This window comes from Triturus cristatus, chromosome 3_1 (assembly GCF_964204655.1).
Source record: "Triturus cristatus chromosome 3_1, aTriCri1.1, whole genome shotgun sequence".
Lineage (NCBI taxonomy): Eukaryota > Metazoa > Chordata > Amphibia > Caudata > Salamandridae > Triturus > Triturus cristatus.
In genome coordinates this window covers 1,041,895,316-1,041,918,595 of record NC_140583.1, presented here as the reverse complement: position 1 = coordinate 1,041,918,595, position 23,280 = coordinate 1,041,895,316, and the positions used below count along the sequence as shown (strand labels likewise).

The 23,280-nt window shown below is 48.1% G+C and overlaps 1 protein-coding gene across 1 annotated transcript in view; it reads right to left on the bottom strand.

Annotated features, from left to right (window-relative positions):
• Nucleotides 1-23,280, bottom strand: part of DLAT (dihydrolipoamide S-acetyltransferase) — a 144,615-nt gene that overhangs the window by 15,888 nt on the left and 105,447 nt on the right. The window contains exons 10-12 of the mRNA XM_085645794.1: nucleotides 21,765-21,872; nucleotides 16,395-16,513; nucleotides 15,770-15,932 (exon numbers count right to left, since the gene is read on the bottom strand). Of these exons, the coding sequence (XP_085501920.1) occupies nucleotides 15,770-15,932; nucleotides 16,395-16,513; nucleotides 21,765-21,872 (390 nt within the window). The remainder of the gene's footprint in view (nucleotides 1-15,769; nucleotides 15,933-16,394; nucleotides 16,514-21,764; nucleotides 21,873-23,280) is intronic.

Genomic DNA, 23,280 nt, shown 5'->3' with positions numbered 1-23,280 from the left:
TCCCAATTCTTGGGGAGAGGTCAGATCAGAGTCAACCAAGTGTTGATGCAGTTGCTGGTTTTGACAGTTATTTAAAATCTGTTCTCTCATCATCAAATTATACAATCCTGTAAAATCAGATACCTTACTTCCCAGCAACCAACCCTCCAAAGCCTTAGTGGCACATTCAATGTATTCAGACCAGTCCTGAGTCTGTGTCTTTTGGGTGTCTCTGAACATTAACCTGTACTGCTCAGTGGTTAAGCCTAACCCATCAACTAGAACACTCTTCAGGACTCTGTAGTTTCTGACATCCTCTTCTCTAACAGTGAGGAGTCTGTCTCTGCCTCTTCCTTCAAAGGAGAGCCAGAGGATTGCTGCCCACTGATCTTCAGGAACCTGCTGTACTTTGCAGGCTCTCTCAAGAGCAGTTATCCACTTGTGGATGTCATCCCCACTTTTGTAGGGGGGCACAACCTTAGACAGGTTTCTATTGTCGAAAACCCTATCTTTGTCCTTAGGGACAATGCTGCCACCAGTGGGTATAGACCCACTCTCTTTATGCTGTCTAGCCTTGCTAAGTTTCTCTTCCATCAGGGCTACTTCTAGCTCCTGCTTCCTGATCCTCAGCTGGGCCTCTTGCATCTTGGCCTCATGTTCCCTCCTCTGAGGGGTGGTCATCCTTCTCCTGGAGTGACCTTGAGAGCCTCTAGAGCCATGGGAAGCATTGGAGTCACCTGAGCGATTCCTTTGCCTTCCAAGCCCTGTGTTAAGTCCACTGGGGAGATCCAGTGGGTTGAACCCACTGTCAGTCCCCAATAGCCTTGGTTTAGCTGGGCCAAGTATAACACTTGGCACTGGGCTAGTTCTCCCTTCATCCTCACTACTGTCAGTATCCTTCTCACTCTCATCCTCTGTGGTAGGCATCCCATCTAAGGGGTGACTATTGGGAAGGGGTACTTCAGTGGCATCTTTAGAAGGGGGGCCTCCTGTTCCTGTCCCTAAGGGGGCTAACTGGGAAGCTTTCTTGAGTGCTCTCTGATTCTCATCATTCTGTAAGAGCTCTCTGAGCTCAGCAGAGTTTGGGTTCTTGGGCTGTTTAAGGCCTCTAAGAGTTGCCAAATGCCTGAGCTCATTCTGATTAAGGGTAGCAAAGCTGGATGGTGCCCTCTGGGGGTCACTCTCAACAGAGATGGGTACAGTGGACCCCTCTGCCCCGGCCATTGCTCTTAAGTGTGGGTGGATGTGTTGCAATCTACCTACACTTGGGTTTACCTACTAAACCTATCTAGTAGTTGTAGTCAGGGTGTGCTACTCCCTTTGCTCTACAACAACTAAGTTCAGTAGAACTTAAGTATATCTAATCTTGTTTTATATGTACCTACAGGTACCTATGTGATCTTTCAATTGGTAACCAAGAGATTACAATGGTAAAACACAGCAAGCTCAAATCCAACCGCTGCTCACCAATGTGAGAAGTTTGCCTGGTATATGATGCTCACTAGTTAAAGTGATCACCTTGTACCATGCCAAGCAACCCTTATGGTGTGGTTGTAAGTCAACCTTTTCGGACTAGCTGCCCTAGTGGTAGCGTAGGCTAAGCAGTCTTTGAGGCTAAACTCGTGATGCGTGTTAAGCCAGCTGTTTTACCAATAGTAACCCCCTTTTATACCAATGAAAGGACACCACACAGATATATATTCAAAATATATATGTATTTATTTCTCAAAGTAACCCCTAGTCTCTTTATGAGCACAGGAGCACAAATCGTCAAACAAGATTATCACAGAATACACAGAAGTTGCACTTTATATGGATAGGCCCTGGTGGCCACTCGAACCATATACTAAAATAGTGGTATAAGTACCACGAACAGAAAAGGGAAAAGGCCTAAGGCCTCTAGAATCGCTGGGCCTACAAGGAGCTAACGTCAGTTAGTGACCAGGAGGTCCACGGGTGGCGTGTGCAGAGCAAATAGTCACACGCGTGCTCCCATAGGTTTCAATGGGTGCGTAAAAAGTACAAAGTTACTGCAAAAGGAATCTTCCGGATGACCTAGGAACTTAAGATTTGGAACACAGGCACTAGAGATGTATTACTACACATGGGCACCGGAGTACCAGCTTTACCTCACCCACAGGAAGCGGGTGCATAGGCCTCAAAGTGCGTCGGGTTTCTTCTATCTGTTCCGTTGAGCCTGGGACAAAGATGCTGCAGGCGGTCGGTCGGGAAGAGATGCAGTGGATCCAAGAGTGGATCGGAGATGTTGAAGACCTGTAAGCAGAGGGGACAGTGTTCACAGTCACTAGCCAGTGACCAGCGTGGCACCAGGTGGGTACCAGGCGATGTCGGGTGCAAACAGGTGATGAGGGGTAGCTTGTCTCCGCAGCCACGTGGTCCCTGAAGGTCGACGACGTCCAGGAGTCGGCTCACGAGCTGTCCCACGCAGGCTCTCGCTGTCGGCGGTGTCGGCGACTTGATCGAAGCAAACAAGCCTTGGCAAAAGCAATTGTAGGAGGAATCGGAAATCAGCTGTTGGTTCTGACCAGCAAGGTCAGAGGGATTGCTCCTTTGGAGGGGAGCAAGGGCCAGTCTGGAGCAACCAGACCAGCGGTGTTTGTCGTAGATTTCGTCGCCAAGATGGCCACTAGCCAGCGGGCCAGCAACCGGTTAGGCGCGTCGAGTGGCAAAATGCAGAAGGGCCCCACGCAGATCGTGGAGATGCTGGAGGGCTCACCTTTGGTGCAGATGCTGCTCGAGGGTTGGGCTTCTCAGGACCCAAAGCACAACTTGGAGGGAGCCTCGGTTGTTGCACTGGTCAGCTTGTCGTAGTCGTTCCAAGATGGCTGGCTCCACGTGTCTCGGTGCCTCCACGGGTCTCCTCTTTGCAGGGACTGTGGATCGGGCGGTGAGAGGTCTGGAGGTCCAGGTCTTGTCAGTCTCTGGGCTCGGGCTCCGGCGGGAGGCGGCGGCAAAGCAGACGGTGATTCGCTGGATGGTGCTTGCGTTAGCAAGGTGGTCACTCCCTGACCACAGGGGAGATTTTCTTCAGTCTTCTGTGCAGCAGAATGTCGAAGTTCCCGTCTTCTTCTTAGTTTCAAGTTGATTCCAGGATGTCTGAAGTCTTAGGACACAGCTCCTACCTTTAAGCGGATTCTAGGGGCCGGACTACCTGCTAGGTCCCTCCCTATGGGTGGGACCAGGAAGGGGGGTGGTTACACCCCCAATCCTTTGTCCAGCTCGCCCCAGGCCCGGGACTGGTGTGCCCCAGGACCGGTTTGAACTGGCATATGCACCGAGGCTCCTTGTGAGCCACAGGCATGTCTGGTTTCTTTCAAGCCCTACCTGACCAATACACAAAATCCTGTCTGGGGTGGTGCACGCACCTCCCCTGGCAGGAAACCCTTTGTCCACACCTCCCAAGCTGGAAGGACTCCCAGCAGCAGGAGGGCAGACTTGTGTCTGTGGTGGCAGCATCCATTTTGTGGAGCTGAGGCTATGTCTGATTTTACCCGGGTTTCAGGTACTGTACATGTCGTGTCCCTCTAGAAGGGTGGAATGCTAACCCCGTCGCCAGAATTGGCGAGGGGTTAGTATTCCAATTCGTATGACACCTTACTCGACATGTTTTGATAAAGCCAAACCAAAGATAGCATTTAACCGCGAGGTTCATAATGCACTTAAGAGTATATGGTATGACGATATCTGGAAACAGTAGAAGGAAGTTGTTCCGACCACTGCAGACAGGCTCAGCTCATGCCAGAGCACCATCTCACATGGAACCAAGCACTCTGCCTTCAGGATTGTTAAGGCCTGCCATAGGAGTGACTTAGAGGTTACCAGGTGTCCCATTTAAGGTTAGGTATAGGTATACTACACCTAAGTAAGAGGTGATTACACCAACTTACCCCAGCTGCGTGATCAGCCAGTTGTGTCAGATTGTTAGGCCAAGCCTGGGGTGGCATAATACATGCTGCAGCCCCTGGCAGGCCTTGGGTACACCAATGCCCTGGGTACCTAGTGTACACTGGTACAGGGGCTGACAGGGTGATCCACTTCCAATTGGTTATGCACCTAGGGTGCATAGTTTTAATTTAGTAGAGAGAACAGCAGGCTGGGGGTCTGATTGGCAGGCCCACAGCCTCAATATGTCAAAAACCAGTGAAGCAAAAAGCAAAAATTTGGGGTGACCATAGGATAGCAGACCCTACTCTCCTACACTGACCCATGCTGGCACTGTCAGATAAGGAAGAAAACATATAGTAGATATGATGGAGGAAAAAGGAAGGTCATGACTGCGGAAGAAGTGCAGCTGAACCGAGGGTTTGAGAGAGAGCAGCCGAAGCAATGTGTCGGCTGCAATAAAAGCTTGTGAATTGAACCGGTATGACAGAGACATCGCACACCGGACTAACATGTACAACCTCGAAAAGGAGACCAGTTGAAACCCGCACCAGCAAGACACAAGTGACAGAAGTGGCCGGATGTCAATCCGCAGCCACAATGTGCAAGTAGTATGAAGGCCCAGACACGCCAGGACTGAGGCGTTGTGTCACAACTCGCAAAAAAGGGCAGATGACAAGCAGTCAAGCCTTAACGAAGAAGAGCGAAGCCTGGAAGGCACCTAAGCCTACCAGAAGGTATCTAAGCATACCGTATGGATGCAGGAACCACACGAAGCAAGCAAGGACCTCCTGAAGCGGAGCGTGAACAGCCCAGAAGCGCACAATAGCAAGAAGGCAACAGCCCCAAAAAGGGGCACCAAACAAGCCAGGCACTGCATAAGAGCTGGCGGAACAAGCTAACCGGGCCAACAACCATGGACACTTGAGGAACAAAAGAGCCTGTACGGGTCTGCCTGTTAAGAACACAGAGCCGATACAGAGGCTAGAGTATGCTGAAAGTACTCGTAGTCATGTGGAAGCTGAGTAGGAGAATGTCCAAAGCAGTAAATAACCCATGCCCCTTGCCCGAGAGGAACAACAATCCCCTGCAAGACAGAGGAGGGGGTAAAAACTAGTCACAACAGTGTAAAATATGTGGACAAATGTAAGGGTCCTGGACTTCAAGAAGCGAGCATTCCAAGGAGAACATGCCCCTTTAAGTGTGCACAGCATGAACCCAAGCAAAAGCGTGGAAACCCCCGTACGGAAGCATCAGGGAGTATGGAAACTGCTCCAGAAAAGCGTCCAGAAGGAGGCCAAGACCACGCACAGCAGACAACATCTGCTAATCCACTACTTTGGAGAACAAACCCAGAAGGGGCTGGTCGTCCAAGTTGCACCAATAAGCAAGCCGCACAGCGGCAAATAGGGTGGCAGCTGTGAAAAAACTGTGACAACAAGATGTCCCGCCAGGCGTGCGTGAAAGACATCGCACGGTATGGAATCCATGCCAGGTTCCGAAGCACCACAGACGGACCAACAATGCCGTCTAAGTATGACTGTAGGAATAAACAAGTGGCACCCATCAGGATGTCCACGGGGAGACTCCATAGGAGCGTACCAAGGCAATGGCAGAACCTAATGCCAGGAAATACCCCACATAGGGCAAGGCTAATCCCTGGCAGGGGAGTCCTCTTGGGCTAATCACACAGTCAGAGGACTGAAAAACAAGAGAAGCAGCTGAACGGCTGTACAGAACGAACATAGGAAAGGCTAACCAGCCAGTACCAGTAACCGGCACTAAACGAACCAGTACATTAGGTTGGCTGCCGTAAAAGGACACTAAGATATACTGCAGCCCGGACAAGAGACGGGAGACCACCGAATCTGCATGGTGGTCAAAAAGATCTACTCCATTGAACGGAAGATCCCTGAGGGCATCCCAAATATGTTCAGGGAAGAGACTGTCGCGCAGCCAAGCATGGCGACATAAAACCACAGCGCGAGCCAGGACCTGTCCCATAGAGTCAGTTGCATCTAGGGAAGACCGAAGGGAAAATTGCGCCATGCATCTCCCATGCAGAAGAATGCAGAGTAATTCCGTACATGACCCTTCTGGAATAGAATGGAGAAGGTGAGCAACTGAGTCCCAAAGAGCGGCAGATGCGCGTGCAAACACACAGGCTGTATGTAAAGCCCGGAGGCCTGCGCTAGTGGAGGCGAAAAGCCTGCAACTACAATCAGCCACCGAGACTCTCTCATGGGAGGTAACAATGGTAAAGAGGGTGAAGATTGCAAATCAAAAGCTGCTTGAACAACTAGGCCCTGAGCAGGCGGGTGAAGAGACAGACAAAGAGGATCACCTGGTGCCAGGCGGTGCCTACGGGCAATAGCCCGATCATCTGGGTCACCCGAAGATGGTCTGGACCAAGTGCCACGCAGGGTGTCAAATAGTGAGTCCCCGAAGGGCAGCAAAGGTTCTACCTCAATAGACTCCAAATGGAGCAGATCCAATAAAGGATCAGAAAGAAGAGGCACCATAGGAGGCTGTAGGCCAAGGACAGCAGCCGCCCCATGAATAGCACGCGCAAAGGCAGCACTAGACTCAGTTGCCATCCGAGTAGGTGACAACAAATGGTCATTAGGAGACAGTTGAAGGCTAAGTCTACCACTGGATATGAGGCGTGGCAAAGGTGGACACTGACCCGAAGGCCAGGCTACACAAGGAACTTGCACCCTGGCCCCTTGATCAGGGGAGTCCAGGGAAGCCCCAGGATCCACAGGAGGAGGCGTAAATGGGAGCATCGGTGTCAACGGACGCCGCGGGGGACTACAGCCGCCCAATGAGTCGGGGGGGGGAATCAACCACCAAGGGAAGCCGGCTCGACGCCGGAACAGACGTCGATCGGCGCCGTAGTGGAGTCGCCGGGACGTGAACAACCTCCCTGGAGAGAACATAAGGCGCCGGCATAGAGCCTGTGGTAGTACCCGGCACCGAGGCAGACACCTCCGGCGCAAAGGCCGGCGACGCCGGCGCAGGGAGCCCCACAGGGCTATGCGCTGAGTGATGGGTGGGTCTGTGCACTAGGCCCTGGCTTGTCCGTGTCGCGTCGGCTCCGGAATCAGAGTCGACGCACATAGCCGGTGCCGGGGAAACGTCTGCAGACGATGACCCGGCAACAGTGCCTGCTACCTCTGTGGGGCCCGAAGATGCACCAGGGAGAGGGGGCAACTAAAAAAAAGCCTGGACTGCTTTAGAATAGGCCTCCGTTTGGGCACGTGTGGCCCCAACACCCGGAAAGGGTGGATACGGAGGATGCCGTACGCCTTCACCCGACTCCGTGCGAGAGGAATGGGAGTTAGCGGCACGGGCAGTGGAAGAAGACCTCCGTAAGCGACGCTTGTGTTTACGCTTATCTGTTGCACGGCGGTCGCGTGAGCGACCTCGGGACCGAGCCCGATCCCGAGAAGAAGAGCGGTGACGGGAGGGAGCTGGACTGGACACCCGTGCAGCCAGCAATTTCATGCCCTGCTCCCTTAAGGACTTCGGGTTCATTCGTTGACAGGCGTCACAGTCCTTGGAGTCGTGGTGCACGCTGAGGCACCACATACATATGAGGTGCGGGTCAGTGTCAGACATCTGACATGCACAGGCTTCACAAGCCTTAATGCCGGAAGGCAATGCACACTGTTCCCCTCCAGACACCCACGGTGCTGTGAAGGCCCAAAAACCAGGCCAGGGAACTGCTAGTTTCCAGGATCCGCGTCTGAACTCGGAAAAGAAAACTGACGTCAGCGCACCGGGCGGGGCATATATGACTCCACTGACATCATGTCCCCCATCATGCCCCCCGTCGCGCAGAGGTGCTGCTGCGGAAAATTTTCCGGATCCAGTCTGACGCCTGGGGATATTCTAAGTTAAGGAATCTGCGGCTAGACGTCTATCAGATATGAAGAAACAAAAAGACAGACTTCAATGCGTAACCCTGCTGGAAGCCCAGATATTGTGCTTCGAGGCGCAGCTTCCAGATGACCCCCATGGTGAAGCTTCTTGTCAACTCGCAGTGGCACGAGCCGAGATACAGCAGATATCATTGAAGGAGGCGCGCCATGTTTGGCGTGCCTCTACAGCGAGGATTTACGAACACGGAGACAAAAATGGCAAGCTATTATATTAGCTGGCCACTAGACCACTGGAATTCGGTGCAATCCCTGAAATTCTGAACGTTGATGGTATAACCCTTTGTAATACTCTATCCATAGAACAAGCCTGTGCTGATTTCTATTGACAGCTATAGACTGCCACCCAGAAGGCAACAAGCCAAAAAGGCCTCTCCACTGCTGCACATCTTATTGACCATGGGGGTTCTACGGAACAAGCTACACCAACCGATTGCAATCTAAGAGACCGCGTCAGTTATCTCTGACCTAGCCGCAGGAAAAACACCCAGCCCAGGCGGCTATCCTACAGAGTTCTATGGCACTTATAGATATCTTCTCTCCACATCTGCTTGTGCTTTATAATGAGGCCACTAAAATAGGCTACTTCCCAATGGAACTTGACATGACCACCATTGTGGTCATACCCAAACCAGGTCCTGCACCAAACACCTGTGCCACCTATCGACCCAGCTCCTTGATTAATGGGGAAATCTAGCCATTTGCCAAGATGCAGGCTACACGATTAAATACTGCCCAGACCACCGTTATCCATCCAGTTCAATGCAGCTTCATGCCAGCTAGAGGCACTGTCTCAGGAGAATGCCCGTCGCCTTAGCGCACCGACATCTACGGACACCTCCCAAAATATCCTGCTACTAACAGACTTCGAAAAAGCTTTCGATGCAGTGGACTTGTCCCTCATAATTCGGGTCTGGGTCCTCGCTTCTGTAGGTATGTCAAACTGCTATACTTAGAACCGTCTGCAGGGGTGCTAACGGCACTGTCTCAAGAGAACTAGACCGTATTGCCACCTCTCCGCTCTTTTAATCAAGCCGCTGGCAAAACTCAGTTGCAACGTATAAGTTCAGGGCTGAAAGTGGGAGATAGGCCATGAAGATTGCATAGTCCTGTATACAAATGACGTTCTATAGTAACTGTCTAATCCATCAGTGATGGGCCCGCTCTACCTTCATATCCTTTGACTCTACAAGGAGGCCTCGGGTCTACTGGTTAACCATGATAAATCGGTATTGGTTCCGCTTCCTCCTTCTCAGAAATGCATCGATTGGCAGACGTCTATTCCAGTGCGACGCCTGAGCTTTTGCTACCTGGTAATCCATGTTGCTCTCCTTCTTGACTTGGAATAGTACCATAACTTTACCCAGTTGGTCCAAAAGGTGAAAGCCAAGTTGAAGAGATGGGGGCCATCCCCACTTGGTGTAATGGGAAGGGTTGCACTCTACAAAATGATGATTCTGCTGGGGTTTCTGCACCTTTTTCAAAACTTCACGCAAGCGGCGCCCAGTCAGTGGTTCAAGGAGACGGATTCCTTGGTGAAAACGTTCCTCTGGCATACATCCAGACTTAGAATTGCCCTAGCCAAATTCCAGCAAGCTAGGTATGATGGGGGTTGGGCGTGCCAAACCTCGAATTCTATTACCTGGCACCTAGAACCTTGTCATCGATTGGTTTAATGGAGGCTGGCTGGACTGGAGTACAAAATTGAGTTAGACGCGATGGTCTTTGAAGCCAGCGATGGGGAGGTTTTACGGCAACATATTCCCCAAATGCTCCCCAAGGTAACCACAGTAGTACTTCTCTGCCGATATGTAGCTCTTAAATGCACAGGTGGGACTACAAACTAACGATGAAGACCTCCTTATTGAGAGGGATCTGGCTGCATGAGACGGCTGGACTTGAAGGCTTTAATCATTAGTACTTGATAGGCATCTCCCTGCTAGGGGACTTGTGGTCAGGCGGCCATATACACTCCTTCCAGAGCTGCAATCAACCTATGCTCTATCATCCACACAAATTCAAAAATACCTTCAATTGTGGGATTCATGGAGGGTGCACACATCTCTGGACACAAAAGTCCCCAAACATAGTCCCCTATCGGCTAAACTCTTGGTGGGTGCGCTGCTTAGAGGTGGAATCTCACAGATCTATCACTCCTTGATCACTAGTGCCCCTGACATATTTGCGCTGCTGTGAACCCAATGAAAGGGGTGGATTGGACCCTTCGAAGAAGGCTGGCAGGATGCTAGGATGGCCCCTTGAATCATAACCATCTACATTAAGATAAATGGAGGTGTGTTACCTTTGCTGTGCCTATCTCACACCTACTCACACTGGGCGTGTCTCCTCCCCAGCCCCACGTTTCAGATGTCCCCACACTCCAGCAGACTTTTACCATATGGTAATGTCCCTTGATTGCCAGCTACTGGGATGAAGTGACTCAGACGCTCTCAGGGGTGCTGGGCTGGGAGGTGGAATTATCCCTGATGATTACTTTATTGGAGATTTTTGAAGGGACTGGAGGCATAAGAGCAGACAAAGCATTAATTGGAGTAGGCACCCTGGTTGCAAAACAAGACATTGCTCGGCGATGGAAATAGCCCACATCACCCTCACTGACCCAATGGTGCCGAGGTGTGGACTTGTGTGCACAACAGGAGCAGCCAGTGTACGAGGCCCAGGGCTGTCCAACAAAACACACCAAGTTATGGAGCAGGTGGTGGGATCACTTTAGACTTGCAGCCCTACATTAATGTTGTTCACATTTCCACATGTGAGGGCTCCGATATTGTTAATTCATGATGTGGGAATTAGACTTCTTAATTACTCTGGTTATGATGGCTATGGGTGGCTGGTTGCTGCTTTTGTTTTCTTGTCCAATAAATCAATACATTTGGTTACAAAAAAAGAAATTGTCAGAGTTTAGATTCTGTAGAACATATGGACTCCCATGAGACCAAAATGTATGGGTTGGGACGGACAATCGGTTTCTGCAAGAGACAGGGGTTTCTTTGTTTGGTAGAATTTTGTATCCAGTTTCTAGGTTGGTAGCTAGGAGTAGCAAGTCATCATTTGTGAAATTCGATGTTAGAAGGTTGGTGTCTCAGGAATTGAGCCTAATCTTTGTATTGTCATTACTTTGATTACCACGGCATCAAAATACCACTACACAGAATAGGCTACACTAAAAAAAAGCTACGTACAGACCAAAATATACTAAAAAGTAACCATACCCTATACCTAAAAATAACCTTGAGTCCACCCAGCAACCTTGCCATAGCCCCAACGCCTTTCCCTAAATCTTACCCTCACACATGGCCCCACTGCAAATGCCCAGTCTTAGTGTGCAGCTTTCCCCTGATTCCGGGGACTTTATTAGAGATACTTACTACTTTCTCTAAGCGGATTGTAAATATGGCCAAGGGTGGGGAGGGGAGTGGCTGTAACCTCTGTGGGAGAGCACGGTCTACTCCCTCATACTATTTAAAGTGGTGAACCGGGGCCGGGCATCTGCCCAGAGTCCCTGTGGCCTTTCTCAAATGCATTTTCCAGCTGCAGAACTGTATCTGGTAAACCCAGGACTGGAGTTTTAGTACCAGTAAATTCAGTCCCAAGATACAAAACCACTCGGAGTTGCCTGATCCGTATCTCCTCCCTCCACAAAGTGACACCACTCCTGGCAACTCATAATCAGGGCCCAAGTATAATGATAACTAAAGCTAAACCTAAAGCTACGTCTATCCTTGTACCGAAAGCCTACTTCAAAATTTATCTGTAACCCTAAACATTACACAATCCCCATCATCTAACCCTACACCTGAGGCTAGAACAACCTCCTTATCTTAAGGCAACCTCTGTGCTAAATGTTTGCATAAAACTAGAGTTAACAGCAATTTAAATCAGTTTTCTACAGTAAACTTTTCCGCACACCAACGCGGAGCTGTGCAAAAAACTGCGATAGCATAGGAACAGTGTGTTTTAAAAAAAAAAAAGAACAAAATCATTGAAAAAGCACCCAGTACCCGAAGGGACTGAAGAGAAGTCAGAGTACTTGCTGCGAGCTAGGGCCCAACAAATTGCCAAGCCGTGCCCCACCTCGAGGGGGCAACAACTGCGGTAAAAGGATATGACAAGCGAGGCACAGCTGGTCATCACAGGAGGGAAATTAAAAGAACCACAATATTGAAGCAATATGTTGCAAGACAAGGCACTAGAAGTGAACAACCACCAGAAAGTTCACCACACACACACTCCAGAGATTGAAAAACTGTAGCACCAAGAGAACCCAATCCAAACGACTGCCAGAGAAAGGAGGAGGTATAGGTGTGGGCGGTGGGAGGGAATTAAAAACAGAATAACTCCACGCATGAGTAGCACAGGAGGAAAAACATGAGAAGGTAGTAAAAAGTATAGACCTGAACCACCTTAAAACGTGGACGGAGTGGAGAGCCAAAGGGCTCGAAAGCTGCCAAAGGGGAGAGAGCACACCTCCAACCAAACACTTGGACGGAGGGAAGTCCAAAGGGCCCCACGTAGAACAACACACCCTACCCCAGAGTGAAGTGCAAGAGCACACCTCCGGAAGACCAAAGCCACCAGAAAGAGGGAGGCTAGGTGAAAAGACACCATATGAAAAGGTCTTCGCAGAGAGGGGAGGATGGGCGGGCGTTAAGGAATCTGCGGCTAGACTGTCTCTAACAGATATATCATTACCGAAGGTAAGTAACTCTTCCATCTGATAGAGACATCTAGCTGCAGATTCCTTAACTTAGAATAGATACCAAAGCCATACCCCATAGGAGGAGGGTCTGCAAAACAACCACCAAGTTCCAGGAGAACAAATTCGTCAAGAGGCTGACGAAAAAACAGTGGACACCGCAACACCAGGACAACAGGCATCAGACCCATGACCCACCTAAAGGAGCATGAACAAGGGATGGTAAAGACACCAAATCCGACGAGGGACGGCATGAGACCTCTCGCCCAGACATAGACGAAAGGAAAACAGAACTAGAAAGTTCCATGCCAACGTAAGAAACAATGCAGCGCGACCTTCAAAGAAGGATCCAGGCATCGGTCCCTATAACCCAAGAGGAACAAAGTACTAAGGGTCAAAACAACATGACAATGGTAAAGCATACCGCCTGAACACACACCACAGTGGAAGCCACAAGAAACAGGGGACAGTCAGAAGACTGTCTGCCCCAGAACCGGAGCCGCAGCATGAGGCCTGTGGGTGGAAGAAAACACCTTAACGCGTACTGCCTAGGACATGTGATAATAGTGGCAGGGCCGAGCCCAGAGCCTAGTGCCAACAGAGACAGAGGAGCCACCATTTGAGCAAAAGCTCAGGAGGTAGGCATGCAGCCAAACGAGTTAAAAGGCACCACTGTAGGTGGAGTCGGACCGGCGTAGACTCAACATTCCCAGAGGTGGAAACCTGCGGGAGAGAGTACGCCGAAGCGGTGTTGTGCACCGCGCCGCAGCCAGCTCCAGCAAAGCCGTAGGGAGCCTCGGAAGGCTGTGCGACAGCGCTATGGAAGGGCTAGACATTGTGGGATGGTCCTCCGGGCAGTGTCCCGACGTTGCGGCGACTCTGGTGTCAGAGTCAGGGCACTCGGTTGGAGCCAAGGGTAAACCCACTGGTGGTGTCCCAACCCTTGATCCCTACGCCCCCTATGGGTCCCGGAGGCGTGCCAGGGAGAGGGGGCAAATGCTTACCTGAGATGACTCTAGTGTCAGAGTCAGGGCACTCGGTTGGAGCAGAGGGTAAACCCGCCGGCGGTGTCTCAACCTGAGTCCCTACTTCCCCCTGTGGGGCCCGGAGGCGTGCCGGGGGGGGGGGGGGGGGGGGGGGAGTCAATGCTTACCTGAGGTAGGAGAACGATGGCGAGGGTGCCAGAACCGGCCCCGCCGCGTGGAAGACTCCGCTGGAGAAGGAGACCTGCGTCGCGAGGTGTCCGTTCGGGACATCTGGGCAGGCAGAAGCTTCATGCAGCATTCCTGCAGTAATTGCGGCCACAGCGGGCGGCAAACGTCACACTCCACTGAGTCATGGTGCTCTCTCAAGCACCATTTACAGAGTTCGTGAGGGTCCGTCGTCGGCATCTGTCGAGCAGGACCGGCACAGTTTGAAGCCCACAAAGGGCATCGACACACTGTTCCTGGACGCGAAAGGGCGTAGAAAAGGCCTGCAATAAACAATAACAGGCCCGAGGTATTACTTTCCCGGATCCGCGTTAGGACACGGAAAAGAAGAAAAACTGATGTCAGCACGCCGGGAGGCGCTTATTTGGCTCCACTGACGTCACTTCCGTGGATGAAGTCAGGACGGAGCCGGGCGACGACACCTCCCGGCGTGCAGAGGTATTGCTGGGAAAAAAGGGTTTTCTGGATCTAGTCTGACACATGGGGGATATTCTAAGTTAAGGAATCTGCGGGGAGATGTCTCGATCAGATATAACCTATTACCCTAATTCCAAACTGATCAGTAAAGCTTACTATAACCCCTACCTTTATCCCTTGTACTTACGTACCTCAGCCAATGTAATGGTATTATCTGTAGGGGTAATTTCGAAGTCCTGGCATCCATCTAATGGAACATAAATATGATGTATTTATATTTGTGTAGCTGCACCATCTCAATTATTCATCCTTTTGAACTAAGGCTCGTGAATCAAATCTGTGACCGCACGTTCTGCATAAATGAAAATGTGGCTGTTGTGCACGAAAGACGATCAGAGCTGCAGAACACTTTCAGTGATGCACTCACACACTACCCAGGCAGAGGATGTAGTGTAAATGAACAGTGAACTTTCGATAGTAGTAGAGGCGGAGGGCAGAAGATTGTGCCCTCCAGGTTTGGTTTTAGACAAGCACATCACTGTTTAAATGCTCTATTCTCAGCTTAAGCATGGTACATAAATGTTCTTTCTTTACCCCAGTACCTACAAAGCGTGTCAGGTACAGGTTTAACTACAAAAATTAGAGTAGCAAAATAAGAAAGTGGCTCTACACAGTGGTACGCCTGTTCAACGATAATAAATATATTGGATAGTAACAGAATTAACGCGTGTACAGACAATTTGGATAGCATCATGGGGTATACAAGACATGAGGACACTTAAAAGGAATACAAAATGGCGTACATGCGGGCCCACCGAATTGAGGCAATGTGAATACATGGCTTAGATTACTGGACAACGATGCTACCAACTGCAGATGGCACGTACTAAAGGACACCAGTGTGGTGCACTGAGGACTGAACAGATGCAGCGAGGCAACTTACTGCACACCAGAGCAAGCTCTTAAAATGGCGCAATGTGCAGTGATTTTAAGTGTACAACTTTTGGAATGAGGCCAGCACAGAATGGAAGAGTTATGGTCCACGTTTCAATAAATAACGACAAAATGCAGCAAAGGCAGGCAAGGCATTTACTCATTTTCCCCGGTCGTCTTTTTTACTCACTAGGAGGTATTTACCTGCACTCGGCTAGTCTCCAACCTGCTCTTGCCAGATCTGACACAACACACACAATTGTATATATCTGCTGCCACGTCATCTCCTTCAACACAAACACACAGATAAATAAAAAACACACGCGCACGCAACCACATGCATGCAAACACACACACCCCCAACCACACCCAGAATCAACGTTGTTCCGTAAATTTTCACCTATTCATCTAACTATACTTTTTCACCTTAAAAAGGGTCTGTTATTTTGAAATCCACTTTTTAGCAAATACGTGCAAATAGTGCCAACAGATTCCTAAAATGCAGCAATTTTATTCAATGCGACTTACAAACCCAAGTACGGTTTCAAATCCTACCAGAAACACATACTGGACTCTAGGACTTCAAACAACTACAAACAAACACAAAACAAACTCCAAACCCCCACAACCAAAGGAAACAAATATCACCAACTAATCACACCGCTCACCTGAAATTCATGCGGCCGGAGTTTTCCTTCTCTTGCTCTGGCAGCCAAAGAAATGACGTCACTGCTAATGGAGGCCAGCCCCTTTATGTGTGCGTTGAAGACTATAGGAGTAATAAGGCCAGCTGGAGTGCTCACAGCAACGTTTACATCCACCACGTGGTTTCTGTAGGAAAGCAAAGGCGCACCAATGACTAGTGTCTGGATTTGCAACAAAAGAGCTTCCTTCAACACAACTCTTTGTAAAAAGCTTCACAAAAGCTCATACGTACAGCTAGGCTGTAGTGGATAGTTGGACGGTATGCCCAATGAGAAGTTTACAAATAAAAGGATGTTAATGACGTGGCGTTTATGCAAGGTATTAAACTTGGAAAAATTTCATAAGAGGCACAAAACACAGATTTATTAAGTGGTTAATTCTACATTGACATCCAGAAAAAAATGTTCAACTGGTTTAAATAAAAATTAAAGGTCTCTGCACATGGCGATTAAACTATATGCTCTTGGTGGCCAACAGGGGCAAAGACAATGTCTGTCCAAATGACAATATTGAAACAAAGGGACAATGTTTGTCAATACAGGAAACTGAATATAAAAGGATACTAGGAAAGTGAATGCATGCTCTTACTGCCTAATGACAGTATCCATCCACGAAGAGTTTGCTTCAGGAACCTTTAAACACGACAATGCAGAGGCCTTGATAATGAAGTCATTGATAGAGAGCTTAATGTTGTCCTTTTTCACCACCTGTGGAAGGGCGATAAAGCATTTTTACATTAATATCAAGGGTTCATTATGCAACAATCTACAGCGTAGTTCTTGAAATAGTGACGTCAACGACAGCCATATGCTCATGTTACTAAACACAACAGTTAACTAAGTCCCAGACACCAGAAATGTTACTAAGACAAAACATGGCGACAAGGATGGGGTGCCTCTAAAGGCAGAACAGCTTCCGCAATGAGCATCCAACATTACCTGAACATTAAGACACAAGTAATGCAAAATCTTTTTGAAGGACTTAGAACTATGGCCTATCTTTATGAACACACAATTTAAGCTTTTATTTATTTTTATCATTTTTATACATGTTGAAGCTCACCCACCAAATATCACTAGTCCAATCATTTGTGGAGACTGGCATGGATCACAAAGGTAAATTTAGCTGTAAACTTATGCTAGACTAATTTGTTTTTCTGCAGTTTTATTTTGTGCACACTTGGCCCAAAGGCATGAAAACACTTTATAGGAGCACCAGATTACATTAGAGATTTTTCTGTGAACACAGGAGGATTAAATGGTTTGCCAACAATCACATGATATGGAGTCTTGAGGGGGGTGGGGTTTGGGGGGTTAAGAACTTCTGGCTCTCCAGTGCCAAAGTAGGCATCTCTGGGCGTTACTCTACATTTACACAACTTTTACACCTGCCAGGATCTCTAGCCGGTGTAAGCACATTTATGTGTGCAGAGATCACCACGAGTGCAGAGTTCTGTAAATCCCACCCAAGTTGTGGGGTACATTGGTGTTCCAAGGCATGGTCAGCCGTGGCAAGGTCCAAATGCTTACCAGTGTGGCTGGCTGGCTACATTCACAAACTCCTATACTTCCCCTTTCCACCCCAGCAACAGTGTGACTTTTACACCAGACAAGGTTGGGCATAAATTGCTTCCCTCCTTGGAAGAGAAATGAATCAACATAAGATTTTCTGGGGGTAGCGGGGAATGGCTTTCTCTATGTGGAAAATAGTTTCCATGTCCAAAGACTAATTAACATAGTATGTTTGGACAAGGTTTGCTTTTAACCATATGGTTAATTTCTCCGCGCTGGAGAAAGCCCAACGACAGGAAAAGGATATCACTAATGTCACATGACCTTTCCAGGAAAGCACTCAAACATATGCCTGGGCCAGCTTTCCATTCAGGCCCCTGCAGAGGACTGTGAATAGCAGAAAGTAGTACATTTACACAGAGATTTAAATCTGTGAATGCAGGTTTCCAATCTCCTTATCAAATGGGTTCATAGCTTCTCGTCCACCATCTGAATCTTAATTTACAAATACTTACCCCAATTAAACACTCCCTTATCCAGGATTAAGTAAAGGTTCTAGGCTGGTTATTATCTTACCTGACAAAATTGCCTCATTTTGTAAAAAGCACTGGCAAAGCCAATAGGTCTGCGACTGACAAACTGATGCAATGGTTACTTTTATATCGTAAGCATATGGTTAAAAAAAGTGCCACCACCTAAGCATGCTGGATATATGCTTGAAATTATTTAAAAGAGTAGACCAACCACTGCATACAATTTTAATAGAACAATTGGATGCATCCTACCAGAAAGGTGTACTTAGAACAGGTACACTTTTAATTGATTACAAAACGAGACCAGGTCTCCAATTCAACAAGACATGGTTATACAATTACACATGTTGATCCAGTAATCTGATCGTACCAGGCCCAACCGGAGGCTAGGTAACCCTGACTGAGAGGTACAAGCCCAACAATTTATAGGTATCATGCACAGTGGAAAGCATTCACAAGCGTGTGTGCACTTCAAGCCACACCCAGCTGGAGGTCCCCTGAGGTACGTGCTGCAAATCAAACTATAATAAAAGGTCACACCCCGCCCCCCTGGGCGTGCCATGTCTGAGTTAGTGGCCTTATCAGGAAGGAATCCATCATTATCGTAGGAGATGCAGCATTCAGATGGTGTGGGATAGTGTCCTATGCTGATTCGTGTTTTCTAATCCTTTAGACTCCCCTCCAGCATCTCATACTAAGGCAAACTACATGGCTTCGGAGCGGAAATCCACAAAGAGAGCAGGTGTGCTACTTGCAGTTTCAGGGGGCGTCCAGTGCCACCTCAAGGGAGGAGGAATCTGGGTGCTTCAGCTCCTCCACCACTGCCTCCCACACCCTGGAAGCCTCTAAGGATCCTCAGCCTCTTCTGGACTCCCTCATGCACACAGCCCCCTCATAATCCACCCAGCGTATGACCTCTCTTTTCCACCCCTCTACGGAGGGCCCCCTTTGGAATTTCCAATGTCTGGCAATCTCTCTCTTGGCCAGTAGAAGTTCCAGGTCCTGGAATCTGCTGGTCACTTTAGTCTTGGAGGTGTGTGGGTAACCAAAGTAGTAAACAATGCTCCGGCGTACAGTGAACCTCCCTCTCCGTCACCTCAGCTAAGGTATCTGTCACTGTCCCCAAAAGCTTCCCAGCTCTGGGCAACTCCAGAACATATGAAGGAATTTTGCTCCTACCACCTTGCAATGGGGGCATTTAGCAGTGTCTGTCATGAAATACCTATTTATCCGTCCGGGTGTGAGATATGCCTTGTAGAGTATATAAAAGTTGATCAGTTGAAACCGGGCATTCCTAGACACTCTGGGGAAGCGGTCCACTAAGTCATCCCAGACTTCTCTTCAATGGGGACACCCAGATATCCCTGCCAGCGTAATCGTAAATTATCAAGTGTGGGTAATGCCTCACCCCGAAGCCTGCAGTATGTGCAAGTGACTGCCTTATATGTGCCTGAGGAAGCTACTAGATATTGACATCCTCCAGAGAGTGAAGGTTCAGAAAGCCCTATCCCCCAGTGTTTGTGAATCGCTGCGGTGAGGGCACTATGTAACAAAGTGTCCCTGTGGCAAATCATGATGCTCTCGGAAGTCTTCGAATGATAGCAGAGAGCCATCTCCATAACGTTCTCCAATCATCGTTGCTCTGGCCGCCATCCATTCCCTCAGGCCATGCCAATTCTCCCTCATGTGGAATTTTCAGTTTGTGTAAGCTCCCGATCCAACACTTGCAAAGTACTCTAAATTCAGAACGGTCTTCCACACCCCGGGGCAGGCAGTTGCAAAAACGATACGGGATAGCAGACGCAGACTCGGCACAGAGGGGCCCAAGTCTTCTGTTCTGAGGAACCTACCAGCCACTCACTGCAGCTGCGCAGCTAAGTAGTAACTCTCGAAGTCTGGAAGTGCCAAGCCACTCGCTGCCTTAGGTCTCCGAAGGGTGGTCAGTGCTATCCTGCGCCTACCAAATCCTCAGATAAAGCTTGTTATCAATGATTTTAAGGTATGGAACACACCCGTCATGATCCAAAAAGGGAGGACTATGAAGAAGTATAGCAACCTTGGCAAGGCCACAATTTTTAATAGGGCAAGTCTGCCAATCACAGAGGGGGAGGGTAGCCCAGAACTCCATATTAGTCTTCACACCTTAGAAAGCCTTCCAGACATTGTCCTCCCAGATCATTGTAGATTTTGACCCCCAGGTACGGGAGGCATCTGGATTCCCATAACACTTTGCCTGCTACAGCCGGTCTATCTCTACCCGCTGCAGAAGGAAACAGGCACGATTTTCTCCTGTTAACTAATAGGCCCGAGACACTCCCGAGGTGTGCAAGGAACTCATGCCCCTTCAAAATCCTCCCTTATGGTACGGAGAAAAAGTAAAAGGTTGTCGGCATATAGTGCAATATGGAGTTGCCTGCCCATGACTTCCAGACCCCAGTAGGGGATCCCAGTTCTGGCGAGGGAGGCCAAAGACTCCATAGCCAGGGCAAACAGTAGGGGTGATAAGGGACAACCATGTCTAGCGCCCCTACCAACCTAGTAGCTGTCAGAGATAGTCCCCACCCCATCCGTACTCAAGCCTGAGACGATGTGTAGTAAGGCAGTCCATTCCATGAAGCAAGAACCCAGTCCGAATCTTCGCATCACTCTAAAAAGATAGGGCCATGCCAGGCTATCTAAGGCCTTTTCTATATCCACCGCAAAGATTGCGGCCTCTTCCTTACAATATTAATCTGCTTCCAACACCCGCAAAAGTCTCAGAATATAAAGGGCCGTATTGTGGCCTGTTATAAAACCTGCTTGGTCCACATGAATAAGGGTCGACATGTATGGTAAGAGTCGCGTGGTGAGGATCTTATAATCCAGTTTGAGCACTGATAGCGGTCTGTAAGCTGTTTTAACAAAAGCCAGCTTCCCTGGTTTTAACAATGGCACGAGCAGAAGTTCCCTCGTGGTTGTAGGGAGTCTGCCCTCTTGTTTCGCTAAATTATAGAGTGCTACTATTAATTATATGCAAATTTGTAATGCCCCTGGAACTGATTTTTCTTTAACCTGGATAGGCAACCCACAGAACAGATTTTATAGGACAAGGTCAACATTAAACTTAATTCATCATTTAGTTGCCGTTCCTTTGGTTGGTGCTTGGGTTGCCTTAGATATAAAGTGTCTATGTGATGCGGTCTCCACCCAATCTACTGCGCACTTTAAGCTATTTTGCACATTGTACGGCTCGATAAGGGTTCGATTTATACACCCAGTCCTTTTGCAGCCATTTTACTTCACACAAAGAGGTATTAGGATTTTTACAATACTTGGCCTCCCCAGAAATTTGTCATGCACTACTCAGTGCGATGTCAAATCTTTTCTGTGCAAAATGTGATAGCCTCATCGTTGTGATTTTAGATATTGAAAAATTGTCATGACTAATTGTTGTTTTCTTTTATTATTATGGATTATGAACTTTGTATTTATCTTGTGTGCCTTTAGGACCAGTATTGGGCCGAATAAAGATTTTTTTAATGGCTGACTAGTGACTTTGAGGGCTCACCCTAACAAGGGTTGTGATTATTCCTTAAGGTCTGCAGTAACCCCCCCCCCCCCACCCCCCAAACAAATAATCCAGTTTCTTACACCTATAAAATAGCAGTTATAGACCTTAATCTCATTAAACCTTACACGAAAATCGCACAAAATTTCAAATCCAAAAAGTAATGGTAACTGTATATGTACCACAATGATCAATTAACACAAGCGATCAGGATGCTAGGCCTGATAGGGGCAGGGACAACAACGCAAGCATGCACTTATCATTTCTGGCTAAAATTTGGTACAAAGGCGGTAGAGGAAATTGTTGGGGCAGACAAGGTGGCTTATTCAACATCAACAAAATCCCATCTTAAGAGGAAATATCTCACCTCATTTAGTTCTTTTCTCAGCTGTAGTACTTCTCCCACGTTGACATCAATGGAGAGGTAATAATGAGGGATTGTCTGTTTGGACTGCAACAAACGTTGAGCAATAACCTAATGACAGACGGAAAGTAGGTCAAGGTAGGGCTGGCAAAACAAAGTCATTAATTACTGTGTAACACCAGAAGCAATTATGTACATGAGACATTTCCAAAGCCTAAGTAATGTTGATGTCCAGAGGCTACATTCTGAACAAGCGACAATAGTGTTACTTTCAATCACTAGGATAAAAATCAGAGCAGGAAATGATGCAAGAAATGAATATTTATGGAGTGACTTAATACAGTTTACATCTTACATCTACAGCAGAACTCTTCTTTTATTGTCTAGTAGAGGATGCAACATGGATTTCCACAAAACCTCTTCTAAGCAACTCTGTTACCATAGCGTGCACTCGAGTTGGGTGCCCGTTCTTCAAGGCTTCATAATCCTCAGACTGGCCAAAGCACTGTGAGGCATCCTTTCATGGAGGCACAATGACAGCAAGTACACTGCAATACAAGCTAAGCAAGATCTACAAAGAAGAGATGGATTCTAGAGACAGACACTCACCTTTCCATCTCACCCATGTTTTGCAGACATCTTTATTTGGGTGATGCAAGCCCTGAAACATCAATGGAGCAAAACCTCCATTGTAGAGATCAAGCACACCAGCATGCGTTATTTTTGCAATCAAATTTAGTAGATTTGTGGTTGCACTTGCATATTTGAAAGTCAGATGTAACATGCTGGCTTACAATTACACAATTTTTCAGGTGCAAGCCATACACGGCTGGATGAACATACTTCATAAATCAGGCAAAATAGGGTATCATGTGCAAAAATACATTGCTGTTGCATTTTGCTTGTTAATACCACTGTACTGTCTCTGCATTTGAAATTCAGTTAATGTAAATGTGGAATCCTAGATCATAGGGTGCATTGGGTAATGAGGCTGGTGGTTGCTGCCTATAAAACTTGTTTACACAGCTGAAGTAATTCCTCCCTTACATCACCTGAGATCTTATTTTATTTCAGAGGTGACATGTGTCTTTGGTGCAACAAATTAAGCAACGCTTGGCTCCAGAGCTTCGGATCCCATGCAACCCCTAGGTCTGGACTTCCCTACTTGAACCTCAGGTCACTAGTGCTGGAGTTTCCTCTGTCAAAGAGTGCAAGGTATGCTGCACTAAAGAATGGATTACTGTCCTGAAAGCAGCGAAGGTTACAATTTAGCTGTTGTGGCCAAGCCATCTTCTGACCCACACAATGAGAGTGCCCCTCCATATAACAGCACGAGCATGCAGTGGCCATATTAATTTGGTTCAGACCCCCACAGGTGTGGCACATTTGCACATCATCACAATTATGAGGGGTAGCAAAGTGGCTTAGATGTACTAAGCCATTAAAAAACTATAAGGCTATGTATGGACATTATCACAGCTGTGTATTGAGGTCACCTTGGATAAGTCTTGAAAGACAA